Source organism: Chelonia mydas, chromosome 26 (assembly GCF_015237465.2).
Source record: "Chelonia mydas isolate rCheMyd1 chromosome 26, rCheMyd1.pri.v2, whole genome shotgun sequence".
NCBI lineage: Eukaryota > Metazoa > Chordata > Testudines > Cheloniidae > Chelonia > Chelonia mydas.
The window spans coordinates 13603593-13622127 of record NC_057859.1 but is presented as its reverse complement, the minus strand read 5'-3'; the positions used below and the strand labels follow the sequence as shown (position 1 = coordinate 13622127).

The following is an 18535-nucleotide window of genomic DNA, read 5'->3' as shown; positions in this document are numbered from 1 at the left end:
CTAAGAGTAATTCCTTCAACGAATCTGCATGTCAGAGTAAGGCCAGTAGGATACAGACAACTGGATTTGGGGCAGAGATAAAGTCATCTGCTCTCACATACACACGTTCACACACACCAGGCTCTGCCCAATCCCAGCCTCCTCTACCAGTATTCATTTCCTCTGTACCTCCAGCTAGGACTGGGCAGCTGCACACATCAACTCAGCCGAAGAGGCGTGGCTGGAAGCCATGGCCAGCGGTGCTAGCCCACATGCTGTTAGCAGCTCCGAGACAAGCAAGAGCTACCCGTGAGCACAGATTTTGCCGATCTCCAAAGCTGGAATTAGGAAATGCCATTGCAATGGCTGCTACATTATACCAGAGGGCTGGGTGCCATCTGGCGGGCAATGCTGCGACTGCAGACATCTGCCTGTCTATATCGTGTGCGCTGTAGGAATCTTTATGTAGTGCGTGTGGTTTTCTGGGTAATAATCACTGACAGTCTTTGTTACTGAGGCAACATGCAACAGAAAGTCAATCAATGGGCCTGTGTAGAGGCTAGAGAACTGGGCAGCATGGAGCAACAGGGAGCGTGGAGCCAGCTGTCCCATAGAGGAGGTGTCAGTGTCTCAGAGGCAGGAGGAGGTTGGTGGTTGGAGGGCTGATGGGAAATGCCCAGCAGTGCTGTTGTCGTGATTTTGGAATGACTTGGGGCCTCCCTTTTCCAGCTCTTCGATTACATCTCTGAATGCATCTCCGACTTCCTGGATAAACACCAGATGAAACACAAAAAGCTGCCTCTGGGCTTCACATTCTCCTTCCCCGTGAGGCATGAGGATATTGACAAGGTGAGGCCAAGGCAGGGTGACTCCTGCGGGCAGATCAGAGGTGAAGAGTGAGAGAGGCTGCAAAGAATAGTGAGGGAGTGCGACAGTGGGCAAACTGGAGGAGCCATGCCTGATCTTCACTGCCCCTTCCCATGCTGAGCCATGGAGCTGCATCCCGCGTCCCCAGGGAAGTGGTTCACAGTGTGAGCGTGAGCCCCCATCTGTACACAGCAGATCCCTTAAACACTCGGGCCCAGGTCCTCAAAGGTATTTAAGTGCCATTGATTTCAATGGGAGTTGGGTACCTAAATACCTTTGGCCTTTCTTCATAGGGGCTGGCGTCTTTATTTGGAGGTGAGCAATGACTGATCCCCCGTCACGTTCACACTCGTTGCTTCCTCTGTACACCCATGTGCTCCCTTGCACACTTACACTAGATCTCACACTTCAGACTCCAAAGCTCAGTCCTTGCTGATAAGGCCTCAGCTAAAGCATTGTGTCCAGTGCTGGGCGCCACATTCCAGGAAAGATGGGGACAAATTGGAGAAAGTCCAGAGAAGAGCAACAAAAATGATGAAAGGTCTAGAAAACAGGACCTGTGAGGGAAGATTGAAAAAATTGGGTTTGTTTAGTCTGGAAAAGAGAAGACTGAGAGGGGATATGATAACAGTTTTCAAGTACATAAAAGGTTGATAGAAGGAGAAGGGAAAAAAATTGTTCTCTTTAATCTCTGAGGACAGGACAATGAGCAATGGTCTTAAATTGCAGCAAGGGCGGTTTAGGTTGGACATTAGGAAATACTTCCTAACTGTCAGGGTAGTTAAGCACTGGAATAAATTGCCCAGGGAGGTTGTGGAATCTCCATCACTGGGGATTTTTAAGAGCAGGTTAGACAAACACCTGTCAGGGATGGTCTAGATAATACTTAGCCCTGCCATGAGTGCAGGGGACTGGACTAGACGATCTCTCGAGGTCCCTTGCAGTCCTAGGATTCTCTGATTGTGGGAGCTGGGACTGCCCAGCTGGGCATGCATGAGCAGTAATGCACCGCCCCGCATCCATTGAGATCAGAGAACTGATTGCTTAGCTCTCTGCTTTCTCTCTTTGTAGCACTTTGATCTAACCCCTTTGTCCCCTTGTCCCGCAGGGGATCCTTCTGAACTGGACGAAGGGTTTCAAAGCATCAGGAGCTGAAGGGAACAACGTCGTGGGGCTTTTGCGGGACGCTATCAAGCGCCGAGGGGTGAGCTGAAAACATGGTTTGTGCTGTTCATGCTGGCTAGTTCCCCCGGCGTCTCCGCACAGATGCGCCCTCGTGGGGTAAGACTGGGGCTTCTCCGGGCTCACCAGCTCCACCGGGGGCATGTTGCAATCCTCCTGCTCCTTCAGCCTCAAGGACATCCTCAGTGGGAAGGTGGGCTGGAGAGATCCTCACTCAGCAGGAGCGTCCTTGGCTGCTCAGTCTGGATCAGTGGACTGGGCACTCCACATGCCCCTTACTAGCGGCAGGGTCCTGCCCTGGAATTGTTCTGTACCCGGGCGCGTGCTTCCTTTTGTCTGGGCTCTTCTCTGGAATGCCTGGGGGATCGTGACCTCTCTTTTGTATGCTCCTCCGCAGGATTTCGAGATGGACGTGGTCGCCATGGTCAATGACACGGTAGCTACAATGATTTCCTGTTACTATGAAGATCACCGGTGTGAGGTTGGCATGATAGTGGGTAAGATACCTGCCCACCTGGGCGTTTCCCCTCATCCCAGAGTGCATTGGGCGCATTCCCCACCTGCCCATGGACACCGCGGGCTCTCTGATGTGGATTGTCCAAGTGGAATTCCTGCTGGTCCATTCTCAGGGCTCGTTCCAGTCCTGTTGGCAGCAGGAGGAAGCAGAGTAATCCTCAGTCCCGCTCAGTGTGGGAGTGGGCGGGAGGCTATTCAGTTGATCTGGAGCAAGGCCATGCCATGTGTCACCTTTGGTAACACTCAGGAGGCAGGTTGGTTGGAGGAAAGCCCCACCGCTGAGCTGCTCTGACATCATCTGTTTGGCAGCGGGCATTCTCAAAGGCCTGGCTCTCCAGCTGGATTTCTCTGGACACAACTACTGTTGAGCGTCCCTTGAGGCTAACAATGTTGCAATGTCAGGCTCCCTCAAGATGCAGCAGCTGGTCTTAGTAACCCTGGGGTCCGCAGTGATTCTGCTGACGCCGATGCGCATTCCCTCCTCCCTTGAGTTGTTCCTCGCGGGATCCAGTTGTCTTTTTCTCCAGGATCAGTCGGTACCGAGGGTGTCTCTGGTATTTCAAGTAACCGTGCTGATTTCTCTGACCATCTGTTTCTGCCCTCTGTGATGGTGGCTCCGTCGTGGGGGAGCAGTGAGCACGCTGGCTGACTTCCAGCTGTTATTGATTGTTGGGCTGAACCGTGGATTTGTGTATCTCCCAGAGTCACGTTACCGCTCTGTTTGCATTTCTTCCAATTGAAGTGTTAAGCCTGGAATTGACGTAGGTTTGTGTAATGGAGATCTTGTGGGAAATAAAGTCCTTGTTCATCTGTTCTGTGGAAGCTGCTCTCCTACTGGTACCTGTCTACGCTCCAGTAGGTTTCGATCTATTTATCTATCTTAGGGTTGAATACTTCCACCCATCACCATAATATCTGGGTGCCTTTCCCATAAAACAGATAGCGACAGCGAAGCCCCTAGAGGACTGGCTAAATAAAGATCATTCTTAGGTTTGTTGGAGACAGGCTTCGCTCCCCACCTCCCCATTGCTTTGGGGATACTGTGGCGAGAAAGTGCTGGGCTCAAACAAGGAGATCGAAGTGAGCTCCTGCACTTCCGCATCTGGAACCAGGGCTTAGGGCTCAATGATGGTGTGAATTGTGATCCAGGATGGGGAATGACTGTTCTGCTGACTGTGCCTGTTTGATTTGAGATCGCCGTTCATTGAGTAATCGGTTAGCTGGGGGCACGTCTGGGACGCTGAGACTCGATACCATGTGTGGACATTACCTCTTCCATCTCTGACTTCCGTGAGCTGATAACCTGCCCTACCAAGAGCAGTTAGCATCACCTTGAGAGTCACTACCGGCTGCTGGTTCCCATGAGGAGGACAGAGCAGAGCTGAGGGAGCTACTCACAGCCCAGCCCCTGTGTGCCAAGTGGGCTCTATGGGTGGAGAGCTGCCAGGTGGGTCAGGGAGGCAGAGCTCCCTTGGAAGGACTCGGGAATGAGAGGACATAAGAGAGCTGGCAGGAGAAAGGCAGGGGGGTGGGCCCAAAGTTCTGGGCGAGGCCCAAAGCAAATGGGCAGAGTCCCTGTTATAGAGTTCTGGAGTTTTAGGCCAGAAGGGACCACCAGTCCAACAGCCTGTGTATCACAGGCCACCCACCCCACCCAGCACCTGAACACTAACCCAACAACCCAGGAGTCACAGCCCACAGGACACTAGACTGTGGTGTGCCACAGGCTGAGATTGGGAGTTACCAGGGTGCAGCCGTGCCCTGTAAGGGCAGGGAAACGGCTGTGAGGTACCACCAGATAATCCTGGCGAGGGACCTGCACCCCATGCTGCATCCCTGCAGAGGAAGGCAAAAAAGGACCTGTACCCTGCATCTGCATGCTGCAGAGGAAGGCAAAAAACCCCGAGATCACTGCCAATCTGACCAGGGGGGAAATTCCTTCCCAACCCCAGAGACCCTGGGCATGGGAAAAACAACCAGCCAGTGACACCAGGAGAGAGACTACTCGGTGCCCCCTCAGAGCCCTGGCCCACCCACCCAGTGTCCCATCTCCAGCCACGGCCATCCCTTTATGCATTGGGGGGGGGGGATCCCTTCCTGACCCCTGCAGGCGGCTGCTGACACCTTGAGGGGCCCGAGAGTCCGGTTCAGCTCCCGCTCACCCCGTGTTCACCAGGAGTGGTTCCACGGAGCACACCGGTGCAAGCGATTAGAGATTCAGGCCCGTTGCATTCACCACGAGATCCTTGCTGAGCGGACACAGCTGGCAGTGATGCCGAGCAGCCCGCCCGGAGATGCCGCAGAGCGCCGGGCGTCGGAGAGGCACCGAGCCTGAGCCAAGCACAGTGACAGCAGTCGCTGTTAGAAATGCTGGGATACCCTGTGCACGAGCAGGCTGCGGCCTCCTGGAATGGTAGCAGCCGACAGCAGCCCGGGGCCCCTCCTGCAGCAGCCGGGGAGGGAGCCCTGGGTGTGGTGCCCGCTCCCCCTCAGCTGGGGCAGGTGGAGAAGCAAGGCCGCCTCCCCCATGGGGCACGGGAGCCACTCAGTGTCGTCAGCGACAGCTCCATCTGGGCCTTTCGCATGGCTGCCTCTTCCGCTCGCCCTGGGTAAACAACGCTCGCTCAGCAAACACACTAAGAATAGAGATGAGCTCATCTCTGAGTGGGAGCTGCCAGTCAGGTGAGTTTAACACATAGGCTCCTTCCAAGCAGCCACAGACCTCCCCGGTGGGTGAGGGCCGAGGGCTCCCCCAACAGGATATTGTCACTGCTGGCATCACCAGGGCAGGCCATGGATTTATAGACTCCAAAGCCAGAATGGACCCCTGTGATCAGCTAATCTGACCTCCGGTAGACCGCAGGCGTAGACCGCAGGCCATGGGATTTCCCACAATAATTCCCATTTGAACTAGGACAGATCTTTTACAGAAACATCCCATCTTGATTTAAAACTTGCCAGTGATGGAGACTCCACCACGTCCCTTGGGAAATTGTTCCGATGGCTAATGACCCTCACTCATTTGTACCCTATTTCCAGTCTGAATTTGTCTAGCTTCAACTCTCAGCCATTGGATGGTATTAGACCTTTCTCTGCTAGATTGCAGAGCCCAGTATTAAATACTTGTTCCCCATGTAGGCACTGACAGACTGGGATCAAGTCGCCCCTTAACCCTCTCTTTGTTAGGCTAAATAGATTGAGCTTTTTGAGTCTCTCCCTAGAAGGCAGGTTTTCTAATCCTTCAGTCATTCTCGTGGCTCTTCTCTGCCCCTTCTCCAATTTATCAACATTCTTCTTGAATTGTGGTCACCAGAACTGGACACCGTATTCCAGGAGCGGTCACACCAGTGCCAGATACAGGAATCAATATGGATTGGCCAGTGCTGCCATGTCACTGCCTCCGGGTGGAATTTCCTGCACTCTTACCTGTGACCTAGTGGAGGACTTGCTTATAGACCTGTAGGCAGTATTTTCTCATGTGGACAAGGATTCGGTTTCTATCGTTTCTTTTCCTCAAAGGTCAACAGTATGGTACAGTGATCTGGAGGAGCGCTAAGTGGTAGCTATGCCCTCTAGCGGCTGGCTTGTCAGACTGGCTCAAGTATGTCTCACACGTAGAGAACCGCGTGAATCATCTGTATCCAAGACCTTATTTGACAAATGTTGCCTCTTTCTGCTGGAGATCTTGTCGACTGACTGCCGCTTTCTGAGATCATTTGCCAGCAGAATGTGTTGCTGATCTTTTTGCGGTCGTTTAGTCAATGAGTTCACCCTCGTCCGAGATATTTAAATTCAAGCGGTGTGGCTTAGTTGTGATAGATCAGGTAAGTTACGTAGTCTGGTTTCCGCTCATTGTTAGAGGAGGGTGCAGACACTTCGAAGATGACGATTTGTGTGCTTGAATTTAACACTTGGTTTCCAAGAATATTCATGCGAGCAGCTTGCTATCTAACATGCTTATCGGGCCCGCAGCACTGTGGTACGTGAGCACCTCGCAATCGTTAATGTGTGTATCCTCACGGCAGCCCCCTGCCGCCAGGAAGTACTGTAATCCCACCGTGCAGACGAGGAGCTGAGCACGGAGAGGCTGGGGCCACACTGAGTTCAAACATTTGTGCCAACGAAACTGAGTTACTTGAAAGTTTGTGGGATGTGAACGCTAAAGGATGAAAGGCGCCATCATAAACCCGAGCCAGATATGCTTTATATGTATGCCATTTGCCCAGCTCTTGCCCTGAGTCCTAATGCAGAGATTCTCCCTCACTGCTCTGGGGCCTGTGCTTCGGGGAAGACCCCAGTTCTGCCTCTGCTTATGCACTGGTGGTAGCAGGTAGTGTAGGGATAGCCCTGTAGGCAGAGCTAGCCCCTCCAGACCCGCCCAGCTTGTTCCTGTATCAGACTGGTTGGTTCCCTGCTGCCAGCGTTCTTCATACTGCAGGAGGCTTGAACCCTCTGATGGAGAAAGAGGTGGTTAGGGACTATTTAGAAAAGCTGGACGTGCACAAGTCCATGGGGCCAGAGGCGTTGCATCCGAGAGTGCTAAAGGAGTTGGCGGCTGTGATTGCAGAGCCATTGGCCATTATCTTTGAAAACTCGTGGCGAACGGGGGAAGTCCCGGATGACTGGAAAAAGGCTAATGTAGTGCCCATCTTTAAAAAAGGGAAGAAGGAGGATCCTGGGAACTACAGGCCAGTCAGCCTCACCTCAGTCCCCGGAAAAATCATGGAGCAGGTCCTCAAGGAATCAATTCTGAAGAACTTACACGAGAGGAAAGTGATCAGGAACAGTCAGCATGGATTCACCAAGGGAAGGTCATGCCTGACTAATCTAATCGCCTTCTATGACGAGATAACTGGTTCTGTGCATGAAGGGAAAGCAGTGGATGTATTGTTTCTTGACTTTAGCAAAGCTTTTGACACGGTCTCCCACAGTATTCTTGTCAGCAAGTTAAGGAAGTATGGGCTGGATGAATGCACTATAAGGTGGGTAGAAAGTTGGCTAGATTGTCGGGCTCAACGGGTAGTGATCAATGGCTCCATCTCTAGTTGGCAGCTGGTGTCAAGTGGAGTGCCCCAGGGGTCGGTCCTGGGGCCGGTTTTGTTCAATATCTTCATAAATGATCTGGAGGATAGTGTGGATTGCACTCTCAGCAAATTTGTGGATGATACTAAACTAGGAGGAGTGGTAGATACGCTGGAAGGCAGGGATAGGATACAGAGGGACCTAGACAAATTGGAGGATTGGGCCAAAAGAAATCTGATGAAGTTCAATAAGGATAAGTGCAGGGTCCTGCACTTAGGACGGAAAAACCCAATGCACCGCTACAGACTAGAGACCGAATGGCTCGGCAGCAATTCTGCGGAAAAGGACCTAGGGGTGACAGTGGACGAGAAGCTGGATATGAGTCAGCAGTGTGCCCTTGTTGCCAAGAAGGCCAATGACATTTTGGGATGTATAAGTAGGGGCATAGGGAGCAGATCGAGGGACGTGATCGTCCCCCTCTATTTGACATTGGTGAGGCCTCATCTGGAGTACTGTGTCCAGTTTTGGGCCCCACGCTACAAGAAGGATGTGGATAAATTGGAGAGAGTCCAGCGAAGGGCAACAAAAATTATTAGGGGGCTGGAGCACATGACTTATGAGGAGAGGCTGAGGGAACTGGGATTGTTTAGTCTGCAGAAGAGAAGAATGAGGGGGGATTTGATAGCTGCTTTCAACTACCTGAGAGGTGGTTCCAGAGAGGATGGTTCTAGACTATTCTCAGTGGTAGAAGAGGACAGGACAAGGAGTAATGGTCTCAAGTTGCAGTGGGGGAGGTTTAGGTTGGATATTAGGAAAAACTTTTTCACTAGGAGGGTGGTGAAACACTGGAATGCGTTACCTAGGGAGGTGGTGGAATCTCCTTCCTTAGAAGTTTTTAAGGTCAGGCTTGACAAAGCCCTGGCTGGGATGATTTATTTGGGGATTGGTCCTGCTTTGAGCAGCGGGTTGGACTAGATGACCTCCTGAGGTCCCTTCCAACCCTGATATTCTATGATTCTATGATTCTAACCCGCTGCGGTGCCCCTTGGAGGGAGTACGGCTCCCGGGGGCATGGGCCGGCCACGGCAGCCCAGTGAGGGGAGCCCTCCCACTGCAGGCCTGGGGCACCTGGCTGACCCTGGGAATGCCCCAGGGAGGCTGGGGCTGCAGGAAGCAGCAGGAGCCTGGGGCAGCCGCTGCCCCCCGCCCCACATGGACATGGAGGAGAAGGGCAAGAAGCCTGTAATAATGTCCCCTTTCAAATGAGTCTCCCTGCAAGGTGAAAAGGGTCGGGATAAAAAGGCCCAGGGAAAGATACGGAAAGAGAACTTCATACAGTAGTGCTGTCCCGGTCCCATCGAGGTGAGCCAGACACGATGCTGGGCTTAGTCCATCTGCCCACAATATCAAGCCAGTGTGGAGGGATGGAGAAGATACCGTACGTGGGTCCCCATCCTCGACACCGCATTAGACCTGAAGAAGAGCACTGTGTACGCTCGAAAGCTTGTCTCTGTCTCCTCCACCAACAGAAGTTGGTCCAGTAAAAGACACTGTCTCATCCCCCTTGTCTCTCTCAAACACTGGTAGGCATTTTCCATTGCTGGTCAAGCCAGTTTGGTCAACTCAGCAGCTCATACTTCTGTCACTGTCCCTTAGTGACTCTTAAGTCCACTGACAGGTGACCAACTTGAGCCGTCTTCTTTCTCCTGCCTGACAGATCCCTAATTTAATTGAGAAGCACTTAAATCCAAAATATTCCGACAGAAATCATTATCCCACGGAGCAGAGTTGCCAGCTCTCGTGATTGTGTCACGCGTCTTGTGGTACTTGATGTTTTTTTCTCAAAGCCCCAGTTCCTGGAGTCACGGGATTAGAATGAGAATCTGCACTTTTGTTGTTGTTTTTTTAAAATACATTTTTAGCTTTCCTGGTTGCAGAGAAAAGCATCAGAGTGTGACCCGGGTAAACTCGAAAGGCTCAGAACCCAGAAGACAAGGAAAACGAACCCAAACTTACTATTTTTTAAAGATCTCGTGATTTCTAAGCCAAACTCATGATTTTTGGAGGCCTGACTCCTGAGTTTTGAGCTGGGAAAATATGCAGGAGTATTTAATTATGAAAGAGCAGCTCCATGTTCGTCACTTACCAATGCAACCGGAAGAAGTGCACAAGGACGAACGGACTGCCCAGCCCGAGGGCCCGGCTTCCAGGGAACACACCAATAACCGCTCAGCCCTGCAGGGCCACCATTACAGAGAGCAGAGTTTGAGAAAAAGATCACCATGGTCCCTTGACTTTCACTTTCAAGGCCCTGCCCACCCTGCTTCTCTGGGTCACCGCTGAGCTGTTGACCACCATGGTCCCAGCCTCCGTCGCCCACTTGTTAAATTTGCAAACGAGCCTCTGTGCGTTTCCTCCCCTGCTGTCCCTCACGCTCCCCGTAAACATCCCCAAAGCTACCTCATTATCCCCCTTCAAACCGCTCCTTAAAACTCTCCTTTGCCTGCAAAAAAACATACCGGCCAGGCAGCTGCTGTGCCGAGACCCCTGCTGATCAATACTGTCCCACTGTTTCCTTGTACTCTCCCGTCTGCCTGTACCAGTTTGTTCTCTCTCAGGGCTGGGACAGTTTTTTGTTGTGTTTGGGCGCAGCACCTCGCACCAGGGAAGCCTGGTCCATGACGGGGGCTCGTAGGCGCGATGGTCACACAAGTAATAATACCAGAGTCACCCCAGATCCCGGTTGCTCCAGGAGAAAAAGGTGACACCGTGATCCCTCAAGGAGCGATAACCAACTGACCAGTGGGGCAGATCCTCAGCTGGGCTTAATTGGCAGAGATCTACTGATTGCCCCCGGCTGTGGATCTGACCCAGGGCTTGGAGAGCTCTGCATCGGCCAGGCTATTTCAGAGCTGGGTCCTTGAGAGTGGGTGAAAGGAGGAGTATGGACCTTGCAGGGCTTTCGCCTTCTTCCACAGCGTGGGGCCTGGGTGGTCTGCTGGCATCATCTGGGCATGTCTCACCTAATCCATTCCCTGCCCTGGCAGGGGCCTCAGCCGTTGGTGGCTCCTCAGTCTCTCCTGTTCTCTGTCTGTGGCTGCAGTGCTTCAGCCTCCTGAGGACCGAAACCCTTTAGCCTAACTAGCGTCATTGGGCTCAGCTACGGGTAACAGGTGAAATATAATGGCCTGTGCCATGCAGGAGCTCAGACCAGCGCTCCCTTCTGGCTTTAAACGCTATGAAACAGGCTGTAAGGATGGGGCGTGAAATTGTATCGTGGGCACATGGACAGTACAGCCTGTGTTAAACCCGTGCCCCTGCCCCTTGTAAACCGGATGCCTGCACAGACTCAAAGTCAGCTGGTTGCTCGGGCAGTGAGTAAAGCGCAGGGCCTTCTCTGCCGAACAGCCCGCATCGCCAGCTGTCACAGGGCGCTTTGCCTGGGACTCGCCATCGTGGGACTAATCCCCGGCTTGGTGTCCCCTGCCAGGTACCGGCTGCAACGCTTGCTACATGGAGGAGATGGAGAATGTGGAGCTGGTGGAGGGGGACGAGGGCCGGATGTGCGTGAACACCGAGTGGGGGGCCTTCGGCGCCTCAGGGGAGCTGGACGAGTTCCTCCTGGAGTACGATCGCGTGGTGGACGAGACCTCACTTAACCCCGGGCACCAGCTGTAAGGGACACGACAGATAAAATTATTGCTTTCCCTGGGCCTCACTTCCTCCCTGCTGTCACCCAGGCCGCAGAGCCGGACTCTGCCGGCCAGGGCTCCTAATTCAGCGGAGGGTGGGGGCAGTTCATCTCCAACATGGTTTGCTCAGCTCTGGTTCTGAGAGTGCAGCTTTAAATTCCCTGGCAGGCAAGTCGGCCCTTGGTGACAGTGTGGGCCTAGGGGCCAAAAAGTGGGTCTGTGGGGCTCTCCCCGAATGGCCCTCTCTCGGAGGTCCCAGTGTGGGTGCTGCCAGGCGCACTCACCTGGTCACTGAAGTGCAGTAGCAGGGGAGCAGGAGGCTGATATGCTGGAGGTGTTTGAAATGTGCAGAGCCCAGCAAAGAGGAAAAATGGATGTTTTCCTGCAGCTCAGAAAATACCCTCACTAACTGAACAATCAGTCTCGGCGGTGTTAAAACCGGTGAGAGCAATTTCCGCTCGCCGGCCCGACCTCCAGCTCACTCTCTCTCTCACACATACCCTCAAGTGTGTCTAAACACATACTCGCAGACCCACAGACACACCTCAAATATACCAGCACGTGCAAACACCCACCCACCCACCCACCCACACACACACACACACACACACACACACACGCTCTCAAATGGACACACACCCTCACACACCGATAATTGCACCCATGTCCGCTTACCCACCCACGCGTCTCCCTTCAGAAACACAAATGTGCACATACGCCTCACACACACCTCCATACACAGCCATCCACTCCCAGCCATGTGCACACTCACCCCCGGACACAGATACCTTTACACACACACCCCCGCACTCTACACTCACACACACCTGCGTACACCCCCTGTACACAACCATCCACTCCCAGCCATGTGCACACTCAGTACACTCACCCCAGGACACAGATACCTTTACACACACACACACACACCCGCAGTCTACACTCACACACCTGGATACACACAAATACACTCCCCTATACACACACTAAAACACCAACACACACACCGAGAGCAGTCTGCATTCCCGCACCCTGGTGCCCTCACAAACCCACTCCCGTATCCACACACCAATACATAGCAATCAACACTCACACCCCGACACCCTGACAAATACACGTTTCTCTCTTGTGCTTTTCCTTACTTCTCTCCTTTCCCTTCCCCTTCACTCTCTCGGGCTATCCCCAGCCCAGCGTCCCACTCACCTTGAACGGACAGAGGAGGTCCCCCAGGCTCCAGCTTTGCTTCCCCGGGGCGTCTTCCATCCCTTCGGTTCTACAGTGCCCTGCCGGTGGTGGGAAAGGGCACCTGCCACTTGGCGTTAGGAGCTGAAGAGCACAAAACCTTCCAAGGCCAGAAATAAAAGTGCCAGGGCCGGGCTGGGGAATTAGCCGACAGCTGCTGCCCGAGGGGCGTGGCCATCTGAATAAGCGATCAATGCATATCCATTTGAGTTAAGCATCTCCTTAGCTGCCCGATCAGAGTGGGCCCGATCCTAGCCCATGCTATGGGGCAAAGGGGCCGTAAAGACATTTGCAGAGGATGAATCGCTGGCTCTGTGCCCCCTCGCTTGGCCCCCCTGAGCTCAGCGGGTACAATGGATGGATGGAGGAGGGTATGACTGGAGGATGCTACACTCCAGGGCTCCCCTGCGGTGTAATGGTCCCTCGGGGCCCAATACAAGCCGGCACAAGTTAGAGCAGTCCGGAGCTGGGCCCCCAGCAGAGCCAGGGATCATGGGGGCTAAAAGCCACCTTCTCCCCCGCCCCAGGGCATTGGGTGAGGCTCTAACACAGCGGAGATTTTGAGCCAGTCAGCGTATTTGGTATGTAACTGTCCTGTTCTCCTTCACCTATCACACTACTGAGGGGGCGATGGAAACCCTGGCCCAGGTTCTCCGGCGGGGCCCAGGTGGTTGGTGTCTGGTTCCAGTTCCCCTGCCCGTAACTCCCCCACCCCCCGCAGGCCCCGGAACCGGCCGCTGCATTTGCTGGGCACTGCAGGCAGCAGGAATTGCTCACATCTGCGTGGCCAGAGTGAGATCTGCATCCTGCTGAGGCCAGGATGGCCCTGCTGCAGTGCGGCAGTTAGGGGAGCAAGCCCCTGGCCTCCAGGATTGAATCTCCCTCCCGCACGGGCTCTTGGCCGCATGGACCACACGGTACATGGCAGCCCTCGAGGACTGCAACACCCACCAGGCAGGGTTCCCTGAGCCAATGGGCCATGCCGGGAACTCTGCATTCTTGCACTAGAGCCTAGGGGTATTTTTTAAGGATACTTGGCTTTGGCTCTGCTCACTTCCAGCCGAGGCGTTTCTCTCCTGCTTGAGCGTCTGCACAAGGCCCGTCCCCACGGACGCTGGGAGTAGGGACATGTCCCCTTGGCAGAACCCAAGGGGAGGAGAAGCCGAGCAGGGCCTCTGCCCTCTCAGGAGGAAAGGGAAAGCCAGCGGCAGCCTTGCTCAGCCGGGGTTGTGTCGAGACAGGTCTCCAGGCCTAGGATACCCCCCGTTGCAGGAGAGCAGGGTCCGACCGCGAGCGGGCGGAGGGTCTGTGTCCTCGCGGCCCTGACCGGTGGTGCTCTTGTGTTCCCACCCAGCTACGAGAAGATGATCGGAGGGAAGTACATAGGAGAGATCGTGCGGCTGGTGCTGCTAAAACTGGTCAATGAAAATCTGCTCTTCCACGGGGAGGCGTCCGAGAAACTGAAAACCAGAGGCAGTTTCGAAACCCGCTTCGTCTCACAGATTGAAAGGTACAGGGTGGCCTCCCCAACCGCCCAATGCTCAGCCAGCCCCACCCACTGCAACTCAGGGGCTCCTAAAACCGTCCCCCGCTCTCCCATCCCCTGCCCCAGCTGTAATCCCATCCTACAGCCCCAGAGCACAGCTGGACTCCCGCGGCCACTGAGCTGCAATATGTATGACTAGAGAGAGCAACAACCGTTCCCCACTGGGCTCCGAGCTGATGCGGAAGGGGTGTGTGTCAGCTCCCCCTCTGACAAGTACTCGCACACAGCTGCGGCAGGTACCTCACACCTTGCAGTGTACTGGCTTGAGCACTGCACTGGGGCTCAGGAGACTTGGGTTCTATCCCCGGCTTTGCTGGGTGACTTTGGGCAAGTCACTTGCCCACTCTCTGCCTCAGTTTCCCCATCTGTAATGACACTGCCCTCCTTTGAGCAATTTGGCTGAAAAAATTGCTGGGGATTGTTAGTACTTGAAATGAGGAATCGGCCCCAAGATTGCTGGAGCCGGAGGAATGGTTCCACTCAGTGAATGCGTTTTAATAAGGGTGCTCACAACTCCCACACAGCTGTGCCAGTGTCACTTAGAACAGGGGGCGGCCTAGCTCACTTTTCCTTGCATGCTATTTGTGGCTGTTTTTCTCTGCACCTGGCCTCTTGAGCCCAGCTTCTCGGGCCTGGCCCAACTGTCCTCCCTTTGCAGCTCTAAGATCACGGGACTTAGAGCAGCTCTAAGGCTAATCCTCTAAAATGCACCAAGTTAGGCCAGGTAGTTTACGGCGCAAGGGGCCTTTCTGGCAGCTGGGGATTTCTGATCATCTAGTCTGATCTCCAGCAGAACTCAGGCCAGAGAACCTCAACCAGAGATTCCTGCGTCTAGCCCAGAACTCCTCTCTTAGCTACAGTGGGTCTCTGAGAAAGACTGAAAGACTCCGAGCAATGGAGAACCCGCCACGCCCCTCGGTAAATTCTTCCAGTGGTTAACTACCCTAAACAAATGCACCTTAGTTTTAATCTGAATTTGCCTAGCTTCATTTTCCCACCGTTGGATCTCCTTCTGCTGTTTACGGCAAGATTAAAGAGCCATCTAGAACCAGAGATCTCTATCAGGTGGTGACCAAGTCACCTCTGAGCCTTCTCTGGGATAAACCAAACAAAGGGAGCTTCGTAAGTCTCACACTGTGTGGCAGGTTTTCCAGACCTCAGATCATTCCTGTGGGCCTTACCAACACGGAGCCGTGTGGGCTCCCGGAAGCATGGGCTGTGTTTGTAGGGATGGGGAGAGACACCTGCTCGCAGACCTTCGAGACCAGACATCATCTGGTGGGAGGGGCTGGAGGCACCTGGAGGAGATTGGGAAGGAGGCTGGAATCTCACAGGCATTGGAAAAGCGGGTTTACAGGCAGTACCGTAGAGCTGAGAGTGAGGTAGGAACATAGGCACTGCCAGGCTGGCTCAGCCCAAGGGCCCTCTCAGCCAGTCTCCTGTATCTCACATTAGCCAGCACCATCTGTTACAGGGGCTGGGTGGAACAAGAAGCCCCCCCAGAGGGCAATTCCGGGGTAGCCGGAGCCCTGCCCCCATGTCTATGTTGCACCCTATCTCAGGTAACTGCACTCAGCTGTCCTGCTGCTCTCTTCCCAGGAGTATGAGCAGTCTGAAATGCAGCCACTTCTGGTGAGGAGCTGCACTGCAAACCAGCAGAACGCTTTCCAGCAGGGTAAATGCGTGTCCTCTCCTGAGTCAGCAAAGCCAACTTCCATCCAGCTACCGACCAGGCCTTAGGAGCCTGCTAGCTGTCTGCACCCATCCGCTGGCTTTGTCCAGCTGCCCCAGCAGCGCCGGGCCTGCCCCCCACGTTCGGCACGCCCTAGCGTCCGGAGCCTGACATGCTTTCGCTCTCTGTCCCAGCGACGCCGATGACCGGAAACAGACCTACAACATCCTGACGTCCTTCGAGCTGCTGCCCTCGCTCACGGACTGCGACATCGTGCGGATGGCGTGCGAGAGCGTCTCCACGCGGGCGGCGCAGATGTGCTCGGCGGGGCTGGCCGGCGTGATCAACCGCATGCGGGAAAGCAGGAGCGAGGAGCGGCTGAAGATCACCGTGGGAGTCGATGGCTCGGTCTACAAGCTCCACCCCAGGTGAGGTCGCACGCAGGGAAGTGCCCGGGCAGCCGCCTCCCCAGCCCCGTCACGGCCTCCCTGGAAAGCTGCATCAGACGGAATGATTGACAGACAGGAGCGTGTGGGTGGCCTGTCTCTGCGGGGCCACTAGGGAGCGCTCGCCCTTATCCGGGCAATGGCTGCACTGTGAGTGCCTTAGCAATGAGCGGCTGCGAGAGACAGCGCTGAGGGCTGGCCCTGGGGAAGCTGGCTTCCAGTCCGGCAGCGATTGCGTGCTGCCGAGGCGCTCTCTGGCCAGCTTTACAGGTGCTGGTGGGGGTTGGACTTCAGCTTCCTGGCCCAAAGAAGGGTCACCGAGATCTGGGACCTCTAGATGGTGGGGGGAGAGGGAGGGGAGGGGGGAGTGGAAAAGGGAGTAAACTGGGAAGCTTGAAAGAGCAGCATCTGAAAAAGGAACAGACTGGAAAGGAGCTGGAATGCCTTGAGAGGGCACGGCCGGGGGGATCCATCAGCTGGCAGACACTCCTCAGCAAGCCAGCGGGCTGGGCCAGGCAGGGGTCAGCCCGAGAACTGTTTTTTCTTCGCTGCCTTTCCGGGAGCACTTTGGCTGTGACCTGCGCTAAGACTTGCCACCGCAGTCTCTGAGCCCGTTATTAGAACTGAAAAGCCTTCACAGCCTGCGGGTCTCTTGGGGCGGGTTAGCAAACTGTAGAGTTGTGCCAGGCTGCAGCCCGGAGGTCTAAACTGCCTTAGATCGGACGCGCCGCGGGGCAGCACCCCGCACAACGGAACCTCACCCCTGTGGGCACCATCAGAGCCTGAATCGATCTTTAGATGACCCCCATCACCATATTTATGCTCGCTGCCCCCCTGGCCAGTGTTGTGCCCATTGTACAGATGGGGGCACTGAGGCACAGAGAGGCTAAGTAAGTTGCTCGTGGTCACACAGGAAGTCGGGCAGGGCAGGGAGATGTGGCAGCAGTCTCTCCGTACGCTCAGCGGACCGTTCTGCCTGACCCCGCCGCCTCCTCTCTCCCCAGCTTCAAAGACCAGTTCCACGCGACGGTCAGACAGCTGACGCCTGGCTGCGACATCACCTTCCTCCAGTCGGAGGAGGGCAGCGGCAGGGGGGCCGCCCTGATCTCGGCGGTAGCGTGCAAAATGGCCTGCCTGATTGGCCAGTGAGCGGGGCCATTGGCCAAAGGACCACGGAAGGAGCAGCCGCGGCTGGGATGTGGCTCCGTGCCGAGTTCTTTAGAGCGCGCGCGCCCAGGAGCGGAAACAACAAGTGAAGGGGCGGGGCAGTCCCTGACCCCGCCCACCTGCCTCCCACCTGTCCTAGCCGCCGCGCTAGCCATGCCAGCTGCGCTCTGTCCCCTTGCTGTTCCTCAACTCTCTTTGCTGCTGCCAGGCCGGGCTCTCGGTCTACGCAATAAATAGGTTCCCGAGGAGGTCTCCTCCTAGGATTGGTTTGCGGGGGGGAGGGGAGTCCTCTGACCCTTCTCTTCTGATTGGCTCAGGAATTAAAACGAGACGGGGGCGTCAAAACGGCTTCCAATCAGCACAAACGGCGGTCGAGGGTTGCGTTTCTCTCGGCCAATCAGGTGCGTGGATGTCGGGGCGTGTCAGGAGCCAGCGACTGCCCTGATTGGTGGCAGGCTGGCGTGTGCTTGGGGGGGGGGGAGGGCTGGCGAGACGACAGGCGGGAGGAGGAGGCTGGATAGAGAGTGGCCTCTCCGCTAGCCGGAGGCCCTGGGGCTGCTGGGCCTGCTGAGCCCAGGCTGGGATGGAGCTGGCGGGAATCTCACGCAGGAGAGCAGCTGGGAGGGTTTCACGTCCCCTCCTGCCCTTTCCTGTCCCTCCAGATCTAGCTGCGAACAGGGCCAAAAGCTTTGCCTCTGATCTACCCCTTTCTCTGGCCGTCCCATCCAGGGGCTGCTTCTCGCCGTGGTGCAGCCCGGGTTCCTTTAGGGATAGCAATAGATCCTCTCTCTTCTGGTTGTGCCCAAAGGCCGGCGGCCCCACGGCACTGGCTGCTGTACGAACACCAATGAAGAGATGTTCCTTGCGGCGGAGGGACCTCCTGGCATCCCTGCCCCTGTTGCTCTGGGAGAGCTCCCCAGCCCACCCCTTTCCATCCAGAAATCCAGCTCCAGGGCTCGCCTTCCTCCTCCCAACACACCGAGTCCTTGGCCTCCCCGGGGTGCACCTCCATCTCACAAGGAGGGGGCTGCCAGGGAGTAAATCCTGCCCTGTGCTGTCTGGCTGTCCTCGGGCTGGTTTCACAGAGGCGTTTGAAATATTCCCGTACCCCTCCCGCCCTCTCAGGCTAACGTTGATTAGGCTATACCTCTCCTTAGTGCTGCTGTTCGTGAGCCAGACACATCACCACACCCGCTCCCCCGCACAC

At 55.3% G+C, this 18535-nt stretch overlaps 1 protein-coding gene across 2 annotated transcripts in view; it reads left to right on the top strand.

Annotated features, from left to right (window-relative positions):
• GCK (glucokinase) overlaps nt 1-17310 on the top strand; it is a 38503-nt gene extending 21193 nt beyond the window's left edge. For both annotated transcript variants that reach the window (XM_043536463.1, XM_037886528.2), the window contains exons 4-10: nt 709-828; nt 1955-2050; nt 2426-2525; nt 11057-11240; nt 13852-14007; nt 15910-16143; nt 17166-17310. In XM_043536463.1, coding sequence (XP_043392398.1) covers nt 709-828; nt 1955-2050; nt 2426-2525; nt 11057-11240; nt 13852-14007; nt 15910-16143; nt 17166-17310 — 1035 coding nt within the window. The remainder of the gene's footprint in view (nt 1-708; nt 829-1954; nt 2051-2425; nt 2526-11056; nt 11241-13851; nt 14008-15909; nt 16144-17165) is intronic.
• The last annotated feature ends 1225 nt before the right edge of the window (nt 17311-18535 follow it).